The following is a 23,622-nucleotide window of genomic DNA, read 5'->3' on the forward strand; positions in this document are numbered from 1 at the left end:
AGGTGAAGCGGTATCAGGTCACGACATTATTGAGATAAGTGGAAGCCAATGAATAGATCGGGCCAGAAACAAACCTTTCCCCCATAAACAAGTTTGAAGGATTAGCGATCTTACAAGCTGCATGCACTTTTAAGTAGTCGTTTCAAAATGATTTCGACGAATTTTTTCAGCTAGTTACAAACCTTTTAAATATCCTTCCCACGTGATCCTTCAGAAGTGCCTAAGGATTTGGTTCGTACGCCGGCCACCAGCTCGAGGTAAAACGTGTTGGCATTTGTTTAAGGCATTCAATCACCCCATGCATCACCTTCCCTCAAAAACTGAGGACCCGTCGGTTTTAACGCTAGGGACCCGTCGATCTGGCAGGAAGTGCACCGAATGGCGCTTGACCTTTGCCCATTCCCCATTCTCCATTCCCATTTCCCCATTTCCCCATTCTGAGTAATCCCCATTCTGAGTAGGTACCGCCCGGGGATTGATCTGGTCAGAGCCGGGAAATCCGGGCGGCACAGGACCGGCCTCGCTGCGACTTCCCGCTATCTCGGACGCGGTAGAGTCGGGCGCTGTTCTCCACGCGTCGCTGACTCACCGCCAGTGGCGTGGTGCAGCCACTCGCCGCTGTTTATCAGCTGTCCGGGCAGCTCATTGGCCGATGAGGTCAGCGGGGATTCCCGAAGCGGTGCGCAGAACAAAGCCCGCTGACTCAGCGTCCGACTCTGTCGCGGACTGGGTGCGGTGTGGCTGGGTGTGCAGTGTGGCGTATGAGAGCGGTGGTACGGTCAGCGCTGCGCCGCTCTGCCCGGTGTTGTACGCCTGCGTGGAGCCGACAGTCTACTCTCTCGCTCACTGTCACAGCGGACGTGCACTGCACAGCTTTGTCTTCTGTTTAGTGGGGCTGTGCGGCGTAAGACATCGCGGTGATGGAGTGCCCAGTGAAGCTGTTCGACGTAGACGATGACAGCGGCAAGCTCGTGCTGCAAGAGGCGGCGCTGCAAGAGGTGCTGCTGGCAGATGACGTCAGAGACGCGCCTGTTATCCCCGTGTCCGTGACGGGGCCTTTCCGCAAGGGCAAGTCGTCGCTGTTGAACGTGTTGCTGCGCTTCCTGCGCGCTGGCGGCGGTGACGGCAACGAAGGCGGCGACGGCGGTGACGGTGCCTGGCTGGACGCGGACGACGCGACGTCGCCGGGTTTCCCCTGCCGCGGCGGCCGGCACCCGGTCACCCGTGGCATCGACATTTGGCCGCAGCCGTTGCCGGTCACACTGGCCTCGGGTCAGCCGGCGTTCGTGCTGCTACTCGACTCACAGGGTGCTTTCGACGCCGAGTCGACGCAGCACGAGAGCGTTACGGTGCGCGCGCTGGTCGGCCTGCTGAGCGCCGTGCAGGTGGTGCACGTGTCGCGCCAGCTTCAGGCGGACGACCTGGCCCAGCTGCGACTCTGCGCCGAGTACGGCCGGCTGATAGCGGCGGCCGCCGGCCGGCCGGCTCGCCTCCAGCGGCTCGTCATGCTCGTGCGCGACTGGGCGTTCCCGGATGACGCGCCGTACGGGCACGACGGCGGACGCCAGGTGCTCGAGCACTGGCTACGGGGCGACGGTGCCGACGCGGCGGACGACGAAGGGGACCTGGCCGCGACCGTGGAGCGGCTGGAGTGTTTCCTGCTGCCGCGACCGGACCTGGCGGCGATCGCCGGTGCCGAGGCTGGCGACGATGTCGGGCAGCCGGCTGTCGAGTTCCGCACCCAGCTGTGCCGCCTGATGCCGTGGCTGGTGGGGCCCGCGCAAGCGGAGCCGCGCCAGCTGGAGGGCCAGTCACTGACCGGCGCAGACCTAGCCGCTCTCTGCCGCCAGCTGGCCGCCGCTGCCGACGCGCCGCCGCCGCCGGAGAGCGCGGGCGACGCGCTGGCCGAGGAGGCCAGGCGGCGGGCCGAGGAGGCGGCACTGCGGACGTACCGCGCCCGGCTGGAGGAGAGCACGGCCGCCGACCAGCCGCTGACCGACGAGGCCCTGGCGGCGGCGCACCGAGCCGCCGAGCAGGAGGCGCGCCACCAGCTGACGGCGGCTGGCCGCCACACCGACGGGCAGACGCCCCCGCGGCTGGCCGCCGCGCTCCAAGAGCAGCTGGAGCGCATCCGACTGCTGAACGAGCAGAAGCGGGCCCTGAGCGAGGCGCGCGCCGACCGCAGCCACGCCGACCTGGCAGCGGCTGGGCTTAGTCTGTACGAGGCGGCGATGCTGCGCGCACTGCCCGAGTCCGGACCGAGCGTCAGCGACGAAGCACTGCTGGCCGGCCACGACGCCGGCGTGCGCAGCGCGCTGGAGCACTACGAGGCCGGCCACGACCCGGCAACGGCGGCCGCCGAGCGGCGGCGGCAGAGCCTGCAGGAGGAGCTGACACAGCGTCTGGCGGCAGCGCGACACAGGAACAGCACGCTCCGGCAGCGGGAGGAGGCCGCCGCTGCCGCAGCAGCAGCAGCCGCCCTGCAGCACGCGCAGGCGCACTACGAGCGCCAGATGGCACCGGCCGCCGGCCGGGAGGAGCCGGTCGTGCTACAGGCGCACGCTGGCGCGGCGGATGCGGCGCGGGCGCTGGCTGGCGACTCGCAAGACCTGACGCACTGGTTGACGACGCAGCTGGAGCGGCGGCTGGAGGAGGCCCGCCAGCGGCAGCGGCAGCAGCAGGAGCTGCAGGCAGCGCAGGCGGCGCAGGCCGCTGCCGCGGAAGAGGCCAGAGTCGCGGCGGAGCGGAGACCTAACCACCGCCATGTTCGAATTGTTGGAGTCAAAGTTCGAGTTCCTCGTATCCGCTTCTAACGATATGCATATCATCCTCCTTGTTTAAGATTAGTAGAGCCAGCTTGTCATCGGCAGTCACCTGCAAGCTTGAGAACCTCTTTGTGAAAAAACAGCTTACAAAAAGATGTATAAACTTAAGTATTATATGAACAAACAACTCAAGCTGGTATCGATGAGCATGTCAATAAACTGTTGAAGGCTAGCTGTTAAGCTCATGTATTAGAGTTACGTGGCGTGTGTAGTCCTATATATTTCAATTTGATTTAACAACACCATTGCTGCCACATATTAAATTCCGATAAAATTATTTCTGTAAGTATTAGAAAGTTCTGCTTCAATGTTACCTGATGGCTATCTTGGTACACTCAGAGTTCAGAGCGTGTTTCCAGCAATATGATCAGGCCCTTGCCATCCCTTCATCCCCAGCGCCTGTTTCACTGATGTCATCAACTCTTGTCCAATCAGACGACGCCTGCGCATCTGGTGGCGCGGCTTTCAAACCAACATCACGGGCAAACTGTGCCGTAACGGAACCATGTTCATTAGTGCTGAAATCGCTGGATGATCGCATCTGGTCGAAAAGGCTTCAAAGATCATACAAGACGAAAACATGAAGTTCAGCACTAAACATTTGTGTCGAAGACGTTTCAGTTTGTCAAAGGCACTTGGCAGTCAGGACATTCGAAGACCTACATGACGGACAGAGCATGCGTGTGCCAAGTCCTTTAGTCCTCATTGTTTTTCCACCTGGATGATCCCGCAATGTGAGCTACCGCAGCACGGATGTGACTGTAGTTAGAATTAATACGCAAATCGCAAAGCGCTGTTTTGCTTCCTGGTTTTCCATGACCCGCAAATCAAAACGTTACAAACTTAGATTACCTCAAAGCTTCTACAACATGGATCAAACACGGCGACACTTCCGTTTATTCGTTGTACATTTCAGAAGGCCGTACAATGAGCACATCTCAGTCTAGTCTAGGTACTTGCATAACACCTAGGTGTTATTTATGCACGCATGAGTGCACCATTCACGCCATGGACGATATGACCAGAGGGTTGTTGTCTGCACACAAGCAGTAGCATAGTTTTGCAAAGTGAGTTGGGGCGCCCAACCGTGATCAAATTATGAAACCTGCCCTAAAACCCGCCAATAAACTGACGTTCCCGCATTTGATCCACGTTTTTTAAAGCTGGGGAAGGGGGCTGGAGCCCAAGTTGGGGGGCTGAAATCCCCCCCCCCCCGCCCAGCTGAATACCAAACTACACCCCTGCACACAATACATATCTCGTGACTACTTGAGAACAAGAAAAACAGGACCGCCTGCGGATATCACACGTCAAACTAGCAATGCAAGCAGAAGATGTGAGATCGAGCAAACAAGTGACACCACGCGGGCAACAGTGATCACGGGGCAAAAAGCATCTCACTTGCTCCGACATTGTAAGCGATTCTTTCTTTAATAAGTAAATGACATATAATCCACATGTTTTGAATTCTGTTTTATTAATGCGCTGAGTTCACAGTTCTGTTTTAGTTTAGTTCACAGTTCTGTTTTGTTGCATAATTCTGTTTTATTAATGCGCTGATAGATACTCACACACGCTGAAACCTACATCCACGCGTCTTCGTATATGGCGTATGCAGATAACTGAGCAAGAGACTCACAGTGAGAGACTCGCAGCGCGTGCGGATAATCCATTTTACTAGCATCGTCCACGCACCGATGACACCGTGTTCATGTGCCCTGGAATTCGCCAGTCTCTGACGACAGCCTGTCTCCACTGGTTACAACATTTAACGAGCGGAGTCAAGCAAAAACTATATAATTTCATTCCCTTGAAACGAGCAGAAAACTCAAAAGCCTTTTTTAACCAGAACCGTACGAACCACACGACTGTCAGCTCAAAGATTTTCGCAATGGCCGCCATGGAGGACAACGTGTGTCCATAAAATAACCACTACCGTATACGCATCTTTCGCGGTGCTCATGCCCAAGCCAAAGTCTTTCAGAACTATTGTATGGCGGCGAGAAGCCTGCCCGAAAAAGGTGACGAAAGGCTCGGGTGAACATGTCACTAACCTGTACCTGGCAATACACTTGGATGTCATTTCCTTCGATACACCCGTTCCCCCATCCACTCCGCCTCCCACTGCTCGGTCGGTTTATGATTTCAATTCTTCACAGGCGTGTCTCTTCACGACCGCGCTTCTCTTTTGCTGTGGCGGAGTTGGTGAGCTTGGTGACGCACTGAGCGCGTGCGGTGGCACGCGTTTTGTCGGCGACACTACGATACTTGCTCACCAGGAATGTGCTCCAGAGTTCTCGTCCGCTTCGCTCCCCGGCCACCATCATCACGAATATCACGAACCCTGGCGGTCACATTTCGGTCAGGCAGCAGGCCATGGAAGGACAGCTGCGCATGCGCTGTCCAGCCTCGCTCTCTGGCCACCATCATTACGAGTATCACGAACCCTGGCGGTCACATTTCGGCCAGGCAGCAGGCTATGGAAGGACAGCTGCGCATGCACTGTCCAGCTCACGTAGGAAATCCTGACACACTGCGCTCTGCTTAGATATGGGACGACGACAGAGAGAGGTCAGCCGAACACGGCGTCAGCACGTCATAGGTTGCAACACCAAATACGGAAACTACTCGGCGGATGCACCGTCGTACGCTTTAAACCGGGGTATATCCCTGAAGTCAATAGGAAATGACTCAAATCTTACGAAAAATGAATTCGGTGTATTTCTTTCCAGCGTATGAACATTACATCCGGGGAGGGAGTGCCGTGTCTCACCTTGAAACATGTTGCAGATGCAAAAGAGGATGGCGAAGAAGAATCGAGCCTCCCTGATGGCCATGAAGCCGAACACCCAGGGCAGGCCAAACAGCACGAAGATGACGAAAACCATGCGCAATCGGATGCGCGCCTGCCGCCGCTCCGACTGGTTGGTCCTCAGACCCTGCTGGCGGCCGCAGCTCAGCGAGTACACCACCATGCCGAACACAGCCGCGTTGAACGCAATTACGGCGAGAACAGGATAGGCGAACGCATCGTAGAAACTGTCGTAGTCTATCCAGCAGACGTCCGTGTCCCCCTCGTAACAGTCGGGTGCCACGAGGAACATGACGACCACCGGCACCAGGGCGAAGCCCCACGCGCACACGCTTGCCTTCAGCATAAAACAGGGGATATAGGTGCCAATCACACGAACAAACCGCAGGTACTGGAACACAGCCTCCACGGCCATCCAGCCGAACGCCGCCAGCACGAAGTAGTGCAGCAGCGCCGACAGACACACGCAGGCGACGGGATACTTGGTGGCGGCAAGTCCACCTAGGAAGCTGATGTACATGCCGGTCAGCGCCGCGCTGAGGTGCATCATGATTTGGTTGCCACGAGGACGACGCCACTTCTTGAACAGCACAAACGTGAGCATAGTGCACGCGAGACCGAGGAGCGAAAATGCGATGCCGACGTAGGTGAGGATGTCCAGCAGGCGATGCTGCATTTTGCTCAAGTAGGCGTTCCGCGTGTCGTTCAAGACCAGCGCGAAGCTGCCCAGGTGGCTGCACAAGCAGACGGTACTGCCGTCGCGTATCTCCTTCAGGCGGCAGCCGCGCGTTGACCACTCGGCGGCGTGGAAGTCCCAGAAGGCGCAGGCCGGGATGGGCGCGCAAGGCCCCACGTGACTGCGGAACTTGGTCAGAACCGTCCTCCAAGGAACGTTCTCCACCGACTTCCAAGGAGCGTCCTCCGCGTTCGCGTCCTGTATCAGCACGCTGACCACCTGACTGGCGATGCGCCGACCGGGCGAATGCAGTAGGCGCCCGTCACGAAACGTGAGGAAGGTGGCGTTAACAGTCCGCTGGCTGTCTATCAACACCAGCGCCGCCTCCTGGCCGAAGGACACGGACAGCTGGCTCGCATCTGTCATTGGCTGCACCGAGGAGCTCTGAATGTCCTGCGAGGATGAGGTGACGCCCCTAAAGGCGCCAGCCCGCACTGCCACGTTCTTGCGCGTCACAAAGGGCAGGTTCAAGCTAGACGATATGCTAAGGATGTCCTCTAGCGCACGCACAATGCGCGGTCCCGCACCCACCAGCTTGGTGGCTTTCTTCAGCGTCCTTTTGTCTGCGTTCATGATGTGATCGACCACCGTGACGACCGTAATCTGCAGGCCCCTCGCGGCGACGGCTGTGGCGGGCGGCTGGAACACCAGCTCTCGCTTCGCGTTTTCCAGCGTCACCGCCACCGAGACGACGTCCTGTGCGACCAGTCGCGCCGGCGCGCGCAGCAGCCACGCCAGCTGGCCGACCGTGCTCCCCACGTTCTTGGCGTTGACTTCGGTCCGCCCCAGCTTGTGCAGAGCGATGGAGGTGCTGGAGACGGCGGCGCAGGCGGCGTCCTCCGGCGTCACCGGGCCCCACGCGACGCCCGCGAGCGGGTCGCCCAGGCAGTAGCGCAAGACCGGATGGCCGTCCTCGTCCGTGCACAGCTCGAGCGAGGTGGCTGCTGGGTCCCCGGTGCAGGTCCGCTGCCATGTCAGTCGCTCTGGCCGCTCGGTGCGCTGCCACGGACAGCAGCGTGCCTGCTTCAGCGATACCAGCTGAGCTCCGAAACTGTTCCGCATTACCTGAGCTCCGTATTCTTCACTGTTCCCCGTCTTGTCCTCTTCACTGTTCCCCGTCTCGTTCTCCCGGAACGCCGGACTGTTGCCGGCAGGGTCAACAGAGTGCTGTTGCCGATTGTCCACGGACAGCACCCTGGTCAGGGTGGCCAGGTAATGTTCTGTCGTGATGCCGTCGCCCGAGCGCGTCGCGCGCAAAGGCCTCAGCCGTACCGAATAAATCTCTGAGTTACCCGTCCAGCTTTGTGGCATGCTAAAACACGGACAAACCCCTTGGCAGAACGTGGGGTCGCACTCCTTCTGAAACTGCAATCTGGTCCTGTTTTGTGTCCCCACGGGTCGTAAGCCGACAAGAAACTCCTCAACACCGGGATCGTGGTTGGACCTGCCTGTTCGCTCAGTTAGCAGCAGCGCATTGGATAATATGTACCCGTGAGGTTCCATGGCGTACGCCCCACAGATGAGATAGCCAAAGTCGACGAGGAGCTGCACCTTCACGAATGTTCCTGGCGGATCCTCGCTTTTCACCGCACTCAACTCAACTACTCGATAGCCCATTTCGGAGCTTTGGCTAGTGGAAACGAAACACTCGAAAAATGCATTCGGATCGCTCTGGTTCGCGCTGAATTGACGGGGATTTAAGAGAACCTTGTCCGGATTCGTGACGTTCATAAAAATAAAAGGCCTTTTCAACGCACCAGCGCCGAATGCGCGGCCCTCATTAAATAAATGCAGCTTTGGTGCATCCAGGCTAGCTGTTTGCTCACAAACAGCGCCGTCTACAGTAAACTCTTCAGCGCTTATGAGGCTGTACTGGCCCTCGGAAGCGTCCATGATTGCGCGGTCGTCATGACGACGCGCAGAAAGCGATGGTGACAGCGCAGGATAACTCAGTGGCGTTGCATCACCCCACCGCAGCTCGTCCTGTCGCACCAGGTTCACCGCCAGTTTCAGGCGTTTTGGTAGGAAGAGCGACCTTATTAAAGACCGGACTGTGTCTCGATACACTCGTGATGTCACGCTAGCTAGAGAAGAGTTGGTTTCCGCGCACCGAACCGCTGCCAATGCCCAAGAGACGGGGGAGTCCGAGAGGACGACGGACACGTCGCGGTTTATGGTCGGTGCATGCATGCTGTGCGATGGACGCTCATTGAGAGGAGTCCACAGCACGGTGGCCGTCTCGAGATGGCTGTACAGCGCCGCTCTGACCACGCAGAGCACTGTGTGCACCTCACTGCAGTCAACGCTGCGGAGAACCAGGTCCGGCGTCAGAATCACGCAGTCGAGGTTCCCATCTAGGTCCAGGTCCACCTGAGTTCCCAAGATCGCCTCATTCGAAGGCAAGCGAAGTGGCCAGAGCGGTCCTTCTTGCCACAGTCTGTGCGATGACAGCCAGACCGGCCGGTCACCGACGAGTTTCTGCAGTTCGGCTGGCTGCGTCCAGGGCAGGTGGTGCGGCTCGATCTCGAACGCCTTCGGATGTCTAGAGCGGCACTCAGCTTTGCGTCTCGCGTGAGTGGCGTTCAAGCGAAGCATGCAGAGCGGGCCTGGGACTGAACCCCGCCAATTCTGCGCGAAGACCGCGTCGTTTTGCAAAAACCCCGCAGGGCACACGGCTGGTGGCGGTCCGCAGGCGGGCAGCTCGGAGTCGCAGGCTCCCGCGGCGCAGAAGGCGCCCCAGGTGGCGCCTCCGTCCAGACTGGGGATGCAGCGTCTCTCCACACGCGCCACGCCGTCAGCCGCCACACACTCTGGATCTGATGGGACGAATGACGATGTCGCCACGGTCTTCCACCGGTAGCGTGTCACTTCACCATCAGCGGTCCGAGTCCCAGAGGCACTCTCGGCCTGGCAGCGGAAGGCCATCGGAATAGAGGGCATGCTCACCTGAAAGACGAAAGCAAAAGGTCACCCGATGTGCAAATCCAGCATGAATGCACATTGTGTGCTCCTGCTAGGCCAAAATTTTTTGGCAGGATAAATTTTCCGAAGAAACTGTTATCTCAAATTATCTGACCCTCTGCCAATAATTGTTGTTAGCTCTTTGCATTCTGGCTTCAAATAAATCATCAGACTTGGTGAAAGTCAGAAAAAGCATTTACAAAGCTCCCATTGCTTTCCAGAGGCAGCCGAGGTGCACAGCCGTCCCCCGCCCCTCACCTCACAGGGCCGTACAGCCGCTCACCCCCGCAGAACCATTCAGCCCTCCCACCCCGCCGAACCTTACAGCCCCACCCCGTAGAGCTGTACAGCCCGCCCGTCCCCGCCGAGTTGTACAGCCCTCCCCCCCCCCCGCAGAGCTGTACAGCCCACCCGTCCCAGCCGAGTTGTACAGCCCCCCCCCCCCCCCGCAGAGCTGCACAGCCACCCGAGCAGAGCTGTACAGCCCGTCCATCCCCGTCGAGCTGTACAGCCCGCCCGTCCCCGCCGAGTTGTACAGCCCCCCCCCCCCCCCTCCCGCAGAGCTGCACAGCCACAACAGCAGAGCTGTAAAGCTCGTCCATCCCCGTTGAGCTGTACAGCCCGCCCGCCCCCGCCGAGCTGTACGGCCCCTCCCCCCGCAGAGCTTTACAGCCCACCCACCCCAGGCGAGTTGTACAGTCCCCCCCCCCCCCGCAGAGCTGTACAGCCACCCGAGCAGAGCTGTAAAGCCCGTCCATCCCCGTCGAGCTGTACAACCTTCCCCCACCTTCCACGCAGATATTTACTTACATTGAACACATCCACGAGTAGCGTCACAGTCACGTCCAGGGCCGTCTCCGACGCGTGCTGGGTTGCTTCTTTGCGGCTGGTTGATGGATCGAAGAAGTCGTAGACGGCCAGGTACCGCAGATCAGCGCTGCTGGCTTCGCGGGCACGCTTGGCCAACCGCCTGAGCTCTGTTTCGAAGTCCCGTCCGGCCAACTCGCGATTAAGATCTGCCTCTCCCTGGCGTTGGGAGCCCCTTTTGTTATCGTCACCACCGGACAGCAAAGCCTGTAGCAAGTTCACGACGTGGGCGCGGCTGCCCACCAGCACATGCATGTTCTTCGACGTCGTGACGAAGAGTCTTTTGCTGATGACTGCGTCCACAGCCCCACTGACGTACCGCTGACACCAGAAGGCCCCAACACCGAGCGTGCTGGGCCCAGCCGGAGGCATCAGCTGCCTCAGCACGGTGAAGTTCCCTCGCCACCAGCTGGTCTGGTACTCAGACCTGCCGAGAACGAAGTGATCCTTGACAACGCTGTCTCCGTCACCGCAGCGTAACGTCAGCCCTGGATGCGCCAACTGGTCCGGATTGGAGACCTGCAGCACCGTGTCGATGCCGTCGTTATCGTCGGTGCTCTCGACCGCGGCTCCGTCACGGAGAACCGTCAGCAACGGCCGGTAGCCGGCCGGCCTCGTCTCCGCCACCGTGGCTCTGTCGGCGAAGCAGACGACCCTCAGGTGAGACGAGCACTGCGCCCACCCCAGCCGGAACTCCGTCCCGTTCAGCGCCACTCTCCTGCACAGCTGCGAAGGGTCCACTCCGGCGCGCGCTTCGATCCTGCTGTACGCTGCCTGATCTGGAAAGGTGCCAGGGTAGCATCTTAGCTGGTGAGAGCTTAGTACTTTTGCCAGTCGCTACGCCCCTCGCTCGTCTTTTGCGCCGCTTGGTGGAATGAAAAGAACAACTCACAAAAAGTTACCTCAGAGCACCGCAATACCTAGTGTGCCGTGACTGGTGTTGACTACAATGCTGCAATCGTCGCGGCGCATGCGGGGAGATGAACGTGGACTTTGCACGCCGATGCTTAAGTGAAGCTGGCAAATGAGACATGTGACCGGGTGCAAGGCATGGACGATCTCGCTCGCGCCCGGAGCTGTCCGATAATTACCTTGCGGGGGGAAGACCCAGTGGTAGTAGCCGTTCCGGAGGTACTTGGCGCCGACCCAGAAGTCGCCTTGCCGATACAGCTCATGACGCTGCAGGTCAGCCATCACCGTCTCGGCGACGTCCTCGGATGTGATGAGAAACGTGTCCCGTCGCCGGCAGCTCTCGTGCGCCTGCTGCCACGTCGCCTCCTTGTCCAGGAAGCGCACCGCGCCATCGTTAGTGATGCAGACCACTTCGTCACCCTCCTCCCGACAGGCGTGCTCTTGCGCCACTGCCATGTGCAGCATCGCCAGCAGCAGGACAGTCAGCATGGTCGCTGTCATGCTGCCGCAACTCTGTCTCCTGCTCCAGCTCTCTCCGACCGGAACTCCGGATCTAACTTTTGGCGAAAACCGGCGGGGATGAGTCGCCTCAGCCTGGCGAACAGCGAAAACAATGATAGTTCCCGTTATGAAGTCGAGACACAGACGGCATGTCATCTTTTGAAAGAATCTAAGTCATTCACTATTCGTTGCATGAATTTCGCATTTCATGCAAAATCTGTGAGAGGGAAGGTGGCGCTATAGAGAAAACGTGAAAAATGCCAATCTATGGGTATCGAGATGTTGTGCAAACGACCAACACAGCACCGTTGCGCGGGTTCTATCCTTTTGCATCTTGATGATGTTCGGTGCTTTACGGGATCTCTTGGTTGGTAAGATGGTGCTTTCCGGTGTTCCGTGTGCCGTTAAATTGTACCCTTACAGCAGAGTTTACACGACATGAATATGAGTCATACGTGCTGTGAATTAGGGGCATATAACATAGCTGGTTTCCTCCACTGCCCAAATGTAGCTGATATGACTACAGTTTAGCCACCTGAGATGGCTTGCTACGTAAGCTAAGTGTTGGTCTGTATTAACGCTTGAAGTACTCGCATTGTGGTTTCGATGAAAGGCTCCGCTGGATATTTTTCTTATATCAATTTGTTCAATTACATGCCATGTTTGACCGTTGCTGTCTAACGAGCGGGAGGTGGACTTTCCACGAGCTACATCTTCTTAGTAGTCTTAAAAGAGCCGTTTGACGTGTGACTTAAAAAATGCAGGAGAAACAAAGGATGCCAGTCAATATTCTTCGGGAATCGATCTTCCGTCTGTTGGGAGTCTTCCCACCAAGGATATACTTGTAAAACAAAGGAGCGTCTTTGATAGACTTGAGGTCGGCAAATACACGAGGAGCTGATCCGTTTTCTAGGTCCGTCGCGTTTATTACCTGGGAAATCCGCGCCAGGCTCGGGCCAAAAAACGCCTAACGAGGCTGCGCTGCCGAGCCAAACAATATGCGTGTCAGACTTCCGAGCAGCTGGTGGAACTGCTGTGGCTAGCCAAGAAAAAAGCATGCTTTGCAGCCAGGCTGCTTAAATCTTCTGCCGCTTGGCTTAACAAGCGCGCAGGTCGAGGGCAGGGGAAGGAAGAATTTGACCCTCCGCCCCGCAGTTTTTGTCCAGAATAACTTCCGAAAGACGCGGCGGCCCCCCACCAAATTTTGCAATTTGTTGTAAGTATCAGCTTTATATGGTTATAGACAATTGAAGCGCCGATCTTGTGGTGCTAAAAATTTGATATACCTTGTAGTATTACTGACCTACGAAGGTCAAAGTCAAGTGACGGTTGTCAGTGAAGGCAATTATAAGGGCACTGTTCAATTCGATGTGACAGTGGAGTGCTAGGCGAAGTCGTACAAATTTAAGATGGGTTCCCACACAGTTTGGCTATTAAATTTGGATTACAACTTATTATTTTTACATACTAAATTATATATATATATATATATATATATATATATATATATAAATATATCTATCTATATATCTATCTATCTATAATGAAATAAAAATAAAATATTATATATATATATATATATATATATATATTCATTGACCTTGGGTCAGGTATGAAGGACAGGTCAACGTCAAAACAAATCGTTGCGGCCGGCGCCACGAGCACTGGAACTCTGGGTCATGACGCTCCGGCGACGACATGGTGGTGGTGAACTCTGACGCCTCTCGCTGATGAAAGGTGCACTATGACGCCTCTCGCTGATGAAAGGTGCACTATGACGCCTCTCGCTGATAAAGGGTGCACTCTGACGCCTCTCGCCGACGAAGGGTGTACTATGACGCTTCTCGCTGATGAAAGGTGCACTCTGACGCCCCTCGCTGATGAGGGGTGCACTCTGGCGCCTCTCGCCGACGAAGGGATGACGCTTCTAGGGGATGACGCACTACGACGCTTCTCGCTGATGAAAGGTGCACTCTGACACCTCTCGCTGATGAAAGGTGCACTCTGACACCTCTCGTTGATGAAAGTCCTGAAGCATGACCGTACCGAGCGCAGAGCTAAGAATCGTGTTCATGATCATGCAACTAAAGCAAGAACAAAAAGTCTCGTGGTATATCAAAGTGGGGAAAAGTATTTCTATTTGCATAATCTAAGTCCTATCACCTGCTTGTTCCCGCTGAGCTTGGTGGCCGCTGCCGGAAAGCAGTCGATGTTAACATGCGCTTTTGCGGGGTTTAATAAGAGACCAGGGTTAGACAGGGTCAGATCAGAGACCAATCTTACAGGGTCAGATCAGAGACTGACCTGACACAGCTCGTCTTCATCAGCCCAGTCTGGGCCACCGGCGGGCTCGCTGGTCTCTGCACGTTCGTCGACAAATCGTGAGATGGCTCCTCCCCCTTTGTTTGTATCACTGTTGTAGATCCGTTGGCTCTCGCTCTCAACCGAAGAAAATAAGGAGCATCTCGGCTGCTTGTGATGGGGTCAGAGGTACGATACGGCGGGACATCACGTTTGCGCGTGTCAACGGATGTCGCCTCATGGCCTGGGGTGCCGCCCGCCATGTTCTCCAAATTACTAACAGCTTCCAACGAACACATCAGCTTGTTATTCTTGCCTCGCGACTGTTTATATGCGCCACCGATTTGTGCGCCGCTTCAGACGGCTCGGTCCTACCGCCAGCAAACCCGATACCCTTCACTGGCGCGTGGCCGATGACGTGAACGGAAAACTGTGTGCGAAGCTGATACGCTTACGGCGGCCGTTCGCGCACGGCCGCGGCCGAGCTGCACCCCGCCGGCCGCCAACGCCGGCGCGGCGGACATCCGGCCGCGGATGGCATGCGCTGCGGTGCATTTCAAGCCATGACTCGGTCGTGCTTGCAGATAAATGCGTGGAAGGAGATACGGCCACGCTTCATGTTTGTAAGTGGGACAAAGTTTTTCGTTGCGTCAAATGCTCAAGCGTATGATCAGACAATTCGAACGTGGATTTCATAAATGTTTTTGTTATTTGAGTGGCCAGTAGTTCAAAGAACAACGATGCAGCAATGCAAGGACATGGTACGTAAATGATGAAATGTTTCGCTCACATTTTCCGTTTGCAAACGTCAAATAGCTCCCTTTGCTTGGTCTCGACGTCAAGTTGTCTGTGTACATGCAAATACGCATGACAATTCGCAAATGGTCTACCTAAAAGAAGACACGAACAAAAATGAAGATGATTTATTCTAAGACCACTCCCACTTCTTCAGCGAAGCAGTTCAAGAGGATCTTATCCTTGAGCAAAGCGTGTTTATCGGGTCTTATTCCCGAGCGGTGTTTCTGTCGGGTGTCATTCGTGAACAAACATTTTTATCGGGCCTTATCCTTGAGCGAAGCATTTCTGTCGGGTCTTACTGCATCGCATGGCATGACTGGTCATACGAATGCACGTTTTATATAGTTGCCTCGAAAACACCTCTCCGAATAAGTCGCACTCCGCTTGCGGAAGAGTCAATGCTTTTGCCCCGGGGACCGCCTCAGATTCGGAGCATTATGCAGGGACATCGCGTAGCACATCATGTTCCCTCCAGCCAGACAATACCACGGAGGGCTCTGCGTGTCTTACTGTGTCCGGCGCAGCCGCAAAGGTTAGGGTGACCCCGTGTGGCCTGACGCCGGTTGACCTTCCTTCGAAAGACGGGCAGAATAACGCACTCAACCAAGAGCTCTCACCCAGCACCGCCGTATTGCAAGCCGAGCGACCTCTCATCGGACCACGGAACGCGCGGGCTTCGGCCTCTCATCGGACCACGGAACGCGCGGGCTTCGGCCTCTCATCGGACCACGGAACGCGCGGGCTTCGGCCTCTCATCGGACCACGAAGTGCGCGGGCTTCGACCTTCCATCGGACCACGGAACCCGCGGGCCTTAACCTTCCATCGGACCACAGAACGCGCGGACTTCGCCCCTCCATCGGACCACGAAGTGCGCGGGCTTCGACCTTCCATCGGACCGCGGAACGCGCGGGCCTTGGCCTTCCATCGGACCACGGAACCCGCGGGCCTTAACCTTCCATCGGACCACAGAACGCGCGGTCTTCGCCCTTCCATCGGACCACAGAACGCGCGGGCCTTAACCTTCCATCGGACCACAGAACGCGCGGGCTTCGCCCTTCCAACGGACCACAGAACGCGCGGGCTTCGCCCTTCCATCAGACCGCGGAACGCGCGGGCTTCACGCGCGTAACAGTGCCCGCGCCGCATCACTGCTGCTGGTCTCAGATATCAGAATTGTGCGTACAGAATCAATGGCGGGTGAAATGGTTATGGACCCACAAGATTGCCATAACCTAGCAAAACTCAGATAGTCAGACAGTTTTGGGCTTGCTTCTTGGATTGAGTAAATTTTGTATAAAGTATTCCTTCAGTTAAGGTCAAGCAAAATCCGATAGGTTTTAAAGAATCAAGGACACAACTTCAGTATACGGTCTCCTAAACCCGTGAATTCTTCCCCCCCCCCCCCCCCCTCCTTCCAGGGAGCGCCCTGCGCTCTTGGCCAAACTAAACACATTGAGGCTGTCCAGAGCACTTGCAGATCTAAACAACGTAGGAGCTGTGCATTAACTAAGGATTAATTGCTTCATTCATGCAGAGCCAGTGTGCCACGAACTCCTTGACATCGAGTTGAGAACCTCCGCCCTCCGGCGTCCTCAGCAAACAGTTCTTGGCTGGCTTGCTATAGGTGACGTCGATGTAGTACCCATCTCCCTTCTGAGATGCAGGTGGCGGCCAGCATCCGCTAACAACCGATGCCCCAGCACCCTCTACTAACCGATACCAAGCTCCACCATTCGTCTATTACTAGCTGCTGATGGCCGGCGATACGCCCAGCTTCTCTCGCAACTAAATGTCTCCCTCACCGTGGTAAGCAAGCATTTACAGCAGAATTGGATTTCTCAATGACAAACATATCAATTTGTGTCGTCACGAGCCAGCTGTTATGCTGTTATTATTGTTAACATAATAACATTACACAACAGCAATAATTTATACAACAATTTTGCCTAAAACGCAGTCATTTATACGTTATTTCGTGACTTAGCATGCACTTCTCATATAATTCATCGGGTTCCACCGCCGCAATGCAATAGTTGAGCCGTCATCTTATGTAATTGCCTGAAGACTTGACAGCAGCTTTAAGCTTTCCACTAAAATTCATAATTTTAGGCCAGAATGAAATGTTTTGTCTGATCATATATGGAGAAAACAAATTAGTGGGAGATGAAAACGATGCCAGCTGTTACCATGCCATGTGATAACTGCCTGTTTAATGACCAAACGGAGTGAGAATAATAGTGCAAGACTATTTCGAAGGGTTTGAAGGTTCTGCATACTATGATACATAGTGGAAATTACAAAGTTGAAATCGATCGTTAGTAACTTGAAGCTGTTATCACTGGCGTTTTACTTTTTAAAGGGCTGTAGAACGCGACCCATGGGCCCTTCTGGGCTTTGGGAGCACCTCTCCCACTGCCGTTATAATAATAAGACGGTACCCCTGTTTAACTTTGCAAAACGTGTTTTCTTGTTGTTGTTTTATCGCAGTCGGATGTTCACACATCCACCGGGACGAATATTCGCCGCACAAAATAGCGCATCTGCCAACGGTTCAACATCCTACCTCTATAAATAAACGTGTCTGTCAACATTGCCAGCTAGATGTCATAACAGGTGCAGGAATAAACGAAGCAATAAATCTTATATCTTAAAGGCCATAATCCAACAAAATCTCGGAAGTTAGATGAGAACCTCCTGGACACGGGACCGGCGCTGGTAGTCGCGTCTCCGACCCACTGCCCGAAATATGTGCCATCACCGATGTCCAGGTTGATGTAGCGCAGTGAATGACATATTGAACCGAGATAACAGCGGTAGATTGGTGACCACCTCCACTGTGAGATGCCCTGAAGTACCCGAGGTAACACCGGTAGTGACCTCCCCTCTGATATTCCCACGAAGAGCCCGGGCAACCCTCAGCCTCGTTTCGGGCAACAGTGCTCGTCCCAGTCATTTTCTCGGGCAAAAGTGTTCGTCCCAGCCATCTCCTGGGCCGAAAGGGTTCGTCCCAGCCATCTCCTCGGGCAACAGTGTGTGTCCTAGCCGTCACATCGGGCAACAGTGATATCATCTACAGTAAGCAATCTACCGCTGTTGCCCCCTGGATGATCATATTTTCTGCCACTTGCACCCAAGCATGCGTGGTGTGTAATTTTAGCAGATTTATTTTACTGTCGCAAGATACGACTTTGCTAAAGTAGTGGAATTTTTGTAAACCCTGGCGCACGGCATACTGTTGCCGTTGTAAATCCAACGCACCAAGAAAGCCCACACCGCCAACCTCCTAATGTGTTTCCTATCCATGAAGATTAGCTCACTTCCATTTTTAATCGTAGGTGTCAGCACGATAGAGCACAATAAGGTTGTCAAACAGTCCGCCCGTAGAGTTCTGACAGATAACCCTGTGTTGCTCTGCCCGCGGGCGGTGTGGCCTGAAATGATCAACTGCTGCCTGCTCAGCCGATAAGAATAGCAAACATCTCCACACCGAACCGCGGTGTTACACACGCGCACCGAACTGCGGCGGTACAATGCCAACCCAAGCAACTAAAAAGCCATGTCTGCACATGCGGGCCCCATGGCAACATGGACAAACTCTATGCTCTGTGTACTTATGCACGGTCTTCGTATCTGTACACGTACGCTCTTCGCACCAGTTGCACACAATTTGCCAGCCGGCCGCTTCCGCATGTTACCAATCTGCGGGCTCCGGGTTTACGAAACTTCGGATCTTTGTCGGACTAGGGAGACTCAGCCTCTCGGTCAGACTAGGAAGACTCAGCTTGTCGGTCAGACTGGGAGGTTCTGCCTCTCGGTCAGACTAGGTCTGTTCTGCCTCTCGAACAGACTAGGAAGACTCAGGCTCTTGGTCAGACCAGTAAGACTCAGCCTCTTGGTCAGACTGGGAGGTTCAGCCTCGCGATCAGACTAGGAAGACTCAGCCTCTCCATTAGACTAGGAAGACTCAGCCTGTCGGTCAGACTGGGAGGTTCTGCCTCTCGGTCAGACTGGGGATACTCAGCCTCTCGGTCCGATTGGACACTTGGGCTCTTCCAGTCCGTTTCCATTGAATGACAGAGCGGGGCCTCCGTCGCCCAGGTCAGCTGCGTCACAGAGGCTCCGGTGGGGGACGGAGGGGGGGGGGGGGGGCGGGCAGCACCGCTGATCTGAATGATGGTTTGACGGCGAACCGCTGGACCCTCAGCAATCACCAGCACAGCAGCAGTCACGGGCGGTTAGACGGCTCCGCAGTAGTCGTGCGATGCCCCAGAAAGGGAGCGCACGGCACGGAAAAACGGCCCGTCTCCGTCCCGGCTTAGTCGAGCTATCCGGGGGTAGCTGAGATGCTCGACTTACTGCATTTCAGCAGAGTGCACAGGTGGAACGGATTGACAGCGGAAACCCGTTAGGACCCCTTAGACAATTATATTGACCCCAGAAACCCCTTTTGACAGGGCGGTAGGGCTTATCCAAAAGAAACTCAAGTTGTGGGGTAGCCCTCGATGCTCCCTTCTTGCTGTCTCAGTGAGTGCCGAGACCACAGCGAGGGAGGTTTAGTGTCATATCCGCACCATGAGCTGCTACGCAATGCCTGTCTCCATGGTAATACGCAGCGCCTGTCGCCATGGTAACAAGCACTGCCTGTCAGCTGATGCGGTCAACACACTTTTTTCATCGTCACCCACGTGAACAGTGCGGTCTCCATATTGATGAACCATGCCTTAGACAGCTGACGGCTCTGATATGACACATTCCTCAGCGCCTTAGGTATATGTGTAAGCGCTGATAATTGTAGGCAAGTCGTTAAGGCAAAAGTGACATTTATATAAAATACCGTAGCAAGCAGATCCAGAGAAAATTGAAGCAGCCAAGCATACCCATTTTAGAAATGAGCATTACGGCAGTAGAGATAAGTGGAAATGACGGACGATGGTCATACGGGGATGGGCAGTTCTGCATCACTTCGGGCCGCCTTCCATTACTGAAGTTTGTTGCCGATGTCGGTTTCGTCACGCAACAGGCTTCCTTGCAGCTGTTTTCACGTCGTCAATATTAAACAGAAGTCATCAAAATAGTGGTTAAACTTTAACGCGGAAGTGCTTTTAATCTCCTCATCACGTACGCATTCGCCATTTTACAGTTGATATAGTTCCACAGCACCACATATCAAGTGCTGCAAACCTGAAATGACAAAAAAGGTTCTTGATGCAACAACAGTTTTATAGATGATAATCAGCTGCTGTCTGTAATGGCCCTGACAAATAAATCATGAGTTTCGCTCCTGCTTATGCAACTTGTGGTGCTTTTTGCAATTGTCACGAGATAATGTCCTTGTGTGAAGCATCTAGCACGAAAAAGACTTGTGGTCGCGCTTAGCAGCTCTGGTCCGCATCCATCAATTCGATACATGATCAGGAACATAAAGAGCAACTAAATTTCCTTACCATTCCGGTCGGACACGACGTTAAGGATACTCTCGGAACTTCTAGCGGCATAGCATCCAATATCGCATTCATTGTCTTTACCACATGAGTGATAGTATGCAATAGTAAATGAAAAATAGGTAAATATAAATATCATCCGCAATAAAACTATAACATTAAATCATATCCATGTGGAATCATATCCATAAAACATAGAGATATATCCATTTGGAGGTACATCGAACACAGTTTCCACGCGGCCTGTTACAGCCACTTGTAATAGGAACGGCTTAAGAGGGAGATCGCTCGCACGTAGACGAGCGTTACCTACTCGTCCATTGGAACCGCTCGTCAGTTAATGTGATCTACCTGCCATGTCTACGTGTATGGTAGAAACGATCACTGTCAATGCTTGTGGTCCAAAACTGCGGCTGGAAAACAAAACTAAAGCTATTCATGAAACATTTCAGATAGCGTCCGCTGGCACTGAAGTGTGGCACAAAACCAATGCAACGCACGATAATGGAAATGAAATGGAGGTTAAGATGCGTACAGAACCTGTGACCAAGAAACGTGAAATATATGAGTTGTTTCTGTCACGTTATTACTTGGCTACCATGCTACCATACAACAGCACCGCACCACCAGGTGATTTCAGGGATGGAGAGAGGGCCATGGCACCATGACCATGGAGGGAGGACCATTGCAACATGGCCATGGGAGGATGGTCATTACAACATGGCTGTGGAGAGAGGGTCACTGTGCCGAACAAAGTAATAGCCTAGTAAAAAGGTACCAAAATAACACTACTTTGCACCATACAGCTTTCTTCGTGATTCATTTGCTTGTTCATGTGGAGCATCTTATATCAATACTGGACCCGTATTTAACAAAATGCTCATAACAAGCTCAAAACACGCCACACATTTTTTTCGCATTCCCTTCCTTGTGCTTGGCGGAAAATAAATCGGAGTCCAGTACTTGACTGGTGGCATGGCATTGTCCCTTTATCGTGGCCCAGCAGACTTCTCTGGTATCACATGAATGGTTGATAAATTCTTAGAAAGATATCGAGCACCACACACAGTAATACATCAGCATCTAGTGACACTGGAGTTATAATATTTCTTAACCATATGTACTTGACGCAAATTTGGGGTAGTAGCTCACTGCCTTTGTAGGTGGCCAGTGTTCTTGGCCGACTTCTGCTTTTTTTCATTGTTTATTTCTAACTGCCTTCATTGTCATTGTGCCCGACATTTAGCTTCCCGTTTAGACATTTCCCGGCAAGCTGCTAGACTCCGCGGGCTGTATTAGCTAACAGACACCCTGGGCTGTCTCAGCTGTCAGGTCCAATGGGCTATGTTCACTGTCAGATCCGGCGGCCCGACCCTGCGGCGGTGTAACTACGATAGCACCTCCAGCAGTTAACACGCACCCGGTTGGCCGGCTAGATACCATTTGCTCGAGTGTGGGGAGGGTCAATTTGACCCCCAAAGATCTCGGGAACTAAGAGACACCAAATTTACAGGGTGTATTAACCTGTACGTGAACTCACTTAGGTGAAAGTTTCAGATTCCTAGATTATGACCTTCGGTTCAAAAAAGGTCAAACATGGTGAAGTTCCAGGTTGGTCTCCAAAGTGCTCCAGAATGTAGATAACCGTTTCTAAGCAAAGCGTTGCATTCTCGTCCATGGTCAGTGACCTGGTTTGACCTTTTGAAGGTCAAGGTGACCAAAATCATACAAGATTGCTTGGAGTTTTGCGTTTCACTAACCGACAAAGATTACGCTAGGCAGTATGTTCCTAAAACAATATTTTTTCCTAGGTCACTTTAGGTAAATCACCTAGTCTGACCTCTAAGAAGTTCATGGAAGATATATAATGGTGTTCCTGCTATCAATATATTCGAAATGAGCTCCAGAAACTACCCCATACAGCAAACCCTGGAGTAATAAAACAGGTCGGTTTTGACCTTGGTCTGACCTTCCTACCTGAACCTAAGTCAATGTAATTTGCTCATTCAACAGTTGTGTTGCCTAAGAAAGCATCTCAGAGATGTATGGCTTCGCCTAACAATTCGCTGTCGCATCAGATGGAACGTTTCCCTAGACATTGCCTTTGCTGAAACCACGGCCTGACTTTGACCTGCCATAGGTCAGCGACCTTACAAGGTACATTTAAATTTTTACGTCAAACAATCCGTTATTCAGTTGTCTACATCCATGCAAAATATGGCGTGGCTAAGCCGCGCTGTTCGGAAACCATTCTGGAAAAACCTTTGGGGGTGGTCAATTTGCCTCCCCCACCCGAGCGCGTGTTAATGAAGTGAACAAAGCACATTGCGAAAGCCTGAAGAGTACAGTTCGAGACCCATTTCAGACGTGAACGCTGTGAAGTCTGAGTGAAACGAGACGAAGAGATTTTGAGGAAAGAGAAGACGGACAACCGCGTCAGCAACAGTGTGGCTCGCCTCGCAGAGGAGCCCAAACTTTGCGCAAATCACGGCTCCACCTACCTTCGAGCAATTTTAGAGATCGATGTGGGATCTCAGCAGCCGGAGAACGTGAAGGTGTGCCCCGACTCCACCGTGCCGGCGAATGCGCCGACAACAACTCACTGCCTACAATCATAACACTCACTCGGGTCACATACGACACAGCCTCCTAACGCAGCCGCATCCACCGAAAGTCATATCCGTGCCGATCCATGCCACACAGATCGCGGTAAGCTGCAGGCTGACTGATCAACATTCGCGCAGTATGTTTGTAATTCTCGAGCACCCCGTGCAGGCTTATATCAACATGGGGCGGGTAACCTTTTTACGGGCTCCCATGGGCTGTGTCACATGGGGCATCCGCATCCCTCAGACACTTACGCCAGTACGGTGGTGAGCTCGTGACGCCACCAGCCTCCCCGCGGGGTACATGCACCCGCACTGGAGCCGACGCTTGCACTGATTCCCCCCCCCCCCCCCCACTGACGCGTGCCAGCTGTCTGTCGTCTGCGCGCGCCCACGGCGCCGCCCCTGGAGCCGGCACCAGGGTGGCGCCGTCCGGCGGCGCGGCTTCCGTTCTCGCCGCTGCTCCGTTCGATAGCAATGCGTCGCCAACGCTGTATGCAAGGAAGGGGGGGGGGGGGGGCGCTGCGACCACGTCCGGTCTTCCTAACGCTGGAACTGTTGCGCGGCGCCACCACCGATGGCCTGGCGGGTGTGACCTCCGTCGGCACGGCTCTCGGCACGCAGCTGCACGTCCGCTGACGTCACGCTGTGCGTCAACCCACCCACTGCGCGGACGCTTATGGCTGGTAAGAGGGTGGTCGGGATGAGGTAGTCCACCCAGGCTTCCTGGCACTGGCGGCGGGTTCGGCGGTTGGACTTTCACGTGGGAGGGAACGGTTTTGCGATTAGTTCCTCTCCACCCAACACCATCTAGTAGATGTCGAATTATACAGGTAATGGGCATTAAGGCTAAGATACTGA

The 23,622-nt window shown here is 54.4% G+C and overlaps 2 protein-coding genes across 4 annotated transcripts; one reads left to right on the forward strand and one right to left on the reverse strand.

Moving 5' to 3' along the window:
* Positions 1-729: 729 nt before the first annotated feature.
* Positions 730-4,564, forward strand: LOC119104340 (atlastin-1). The gene is made up of 4 exons (XM_037228036.1): positions 730-1,971; positions 2,203-2,345; positions 2,442-2,620; positions 4,558-4,564. Exons 1-4 carry the CDS (start codon positions 921-923, stop codon positions 4,562-4,564), a joined length of 1,380 nt encoding a protein of 459 aa, XP_037083931.1. The 5' UTR covers positions 730-920.
* On the reverse strand, positions 3,123-23,081 carry LOC119104459 (uncharacterized). Of its 3 annotated transcripts, none has more exons than XM_037228166.1 (5): positions 23,017-23,081; positions 11,293-11,707; positions 10,145-10,980; positions 5,599-9,319; positions 3,123-5,169 (listed from the first exon to the last, which is right to left on the reverse strand). In XM_037228166.1, the coding sequence occupies exons 1-5, from the start codon at positions 23,065-23,067 to the stop codon at positions 4,979-4,981; spliced, it is 5,214 nt and encodes a 1,737-aa protein (XP_037084061.1). In that variant the 5' UTR covers positions 23,068-23,081; the 3' UTR covers positions 3,123-4,978. The 3 variants fall into 3 exon arrangements, with proteins under 3 accessions (XP_037084061.1, XP_037084063.1, XP_037084062.1); XM_037228168.1 differs by lacking the exon at positions 23,017-23,081 and adding an exon at positions 22,657-22,834 and having other exon boundaries at positions 10,145-10,835; XM_037228167.1 differs by lacking the exon at positions 23,017-23,081 and adding an exon at positions 22,657-22,834.
* Positions 23,082-23,622: the final 541 nt, after the last annotated feature.

Source organism: Pollicipes pollicipes, unplaced genomic scaffold, assembly GCF_011947565.3.
Source record: "Pollicipes pollicipes isolate AB1234 unplaced genomic scaffold, Ppol_2.1 Scaffold_6052;HRSCAF=7182_pilon_pilon_pilon, whole genome shotgun sequence".
Lineage (NCBI taxonomy): Eukaryota > Metazoa > Arthropoda > Thecostraca > Pollicipedomorpha > Pollicipedidae > Pollicipes > Pollicipes pollicipes.

What these genes read in the sequence shown, in the direction of transcription:
- LOC119104340 (XM_037228036.1), top strand. Translation starts at nt 921, where the DNA reads ATGGAGTGCCCAGTGAAGCTGTTCGACGTAGACGATGACAGCGGCAAG. An exon ending in CCGCGCCCGGCTGGAGGAGA is followed by an intron (nt 1,972 to 2,202) that starts GCACGGCCGCCG and finishes CCGACCTGGCAG; the next exon opens with CGGCTGGGCTTAGTCTGTAC. An exon ending in ACGAGGCCGGCCACGACCCG is followed by an intron (nt 2,346 to 2,441) that starts GCAACGGCGGCC and finishes ACGCTCCGGCAG; the next exon opens with CGGGAGGAGGCCGCCGCTGC.
- LOC119104459 (XM_037228166.1), bottom strand. Translation starts at nt 23,067, where the DNA reads ATGTACCCCGCGGGGAGGCTGGTGGCGTCACGAGCTCACCACCGTACT. An exon ending in GAGCTCACCACCGTACTGGC is followed by an intron (nt 11,708 to 23,016) that starts GTAAGTGTCTGA and finishes GCTGTTCGCCAG; the next exon opens with GCTGAGGCGACTCATCCCCG. An exon ending in CATCTGCAACATGTTTCAAG is followed by an intron (nt 5,170 to 5,598) that starts GTGAGACACGGC and finishes TGTGACCGCCAG; the next exon opens with GGTTCGTGATATTCGTGATG.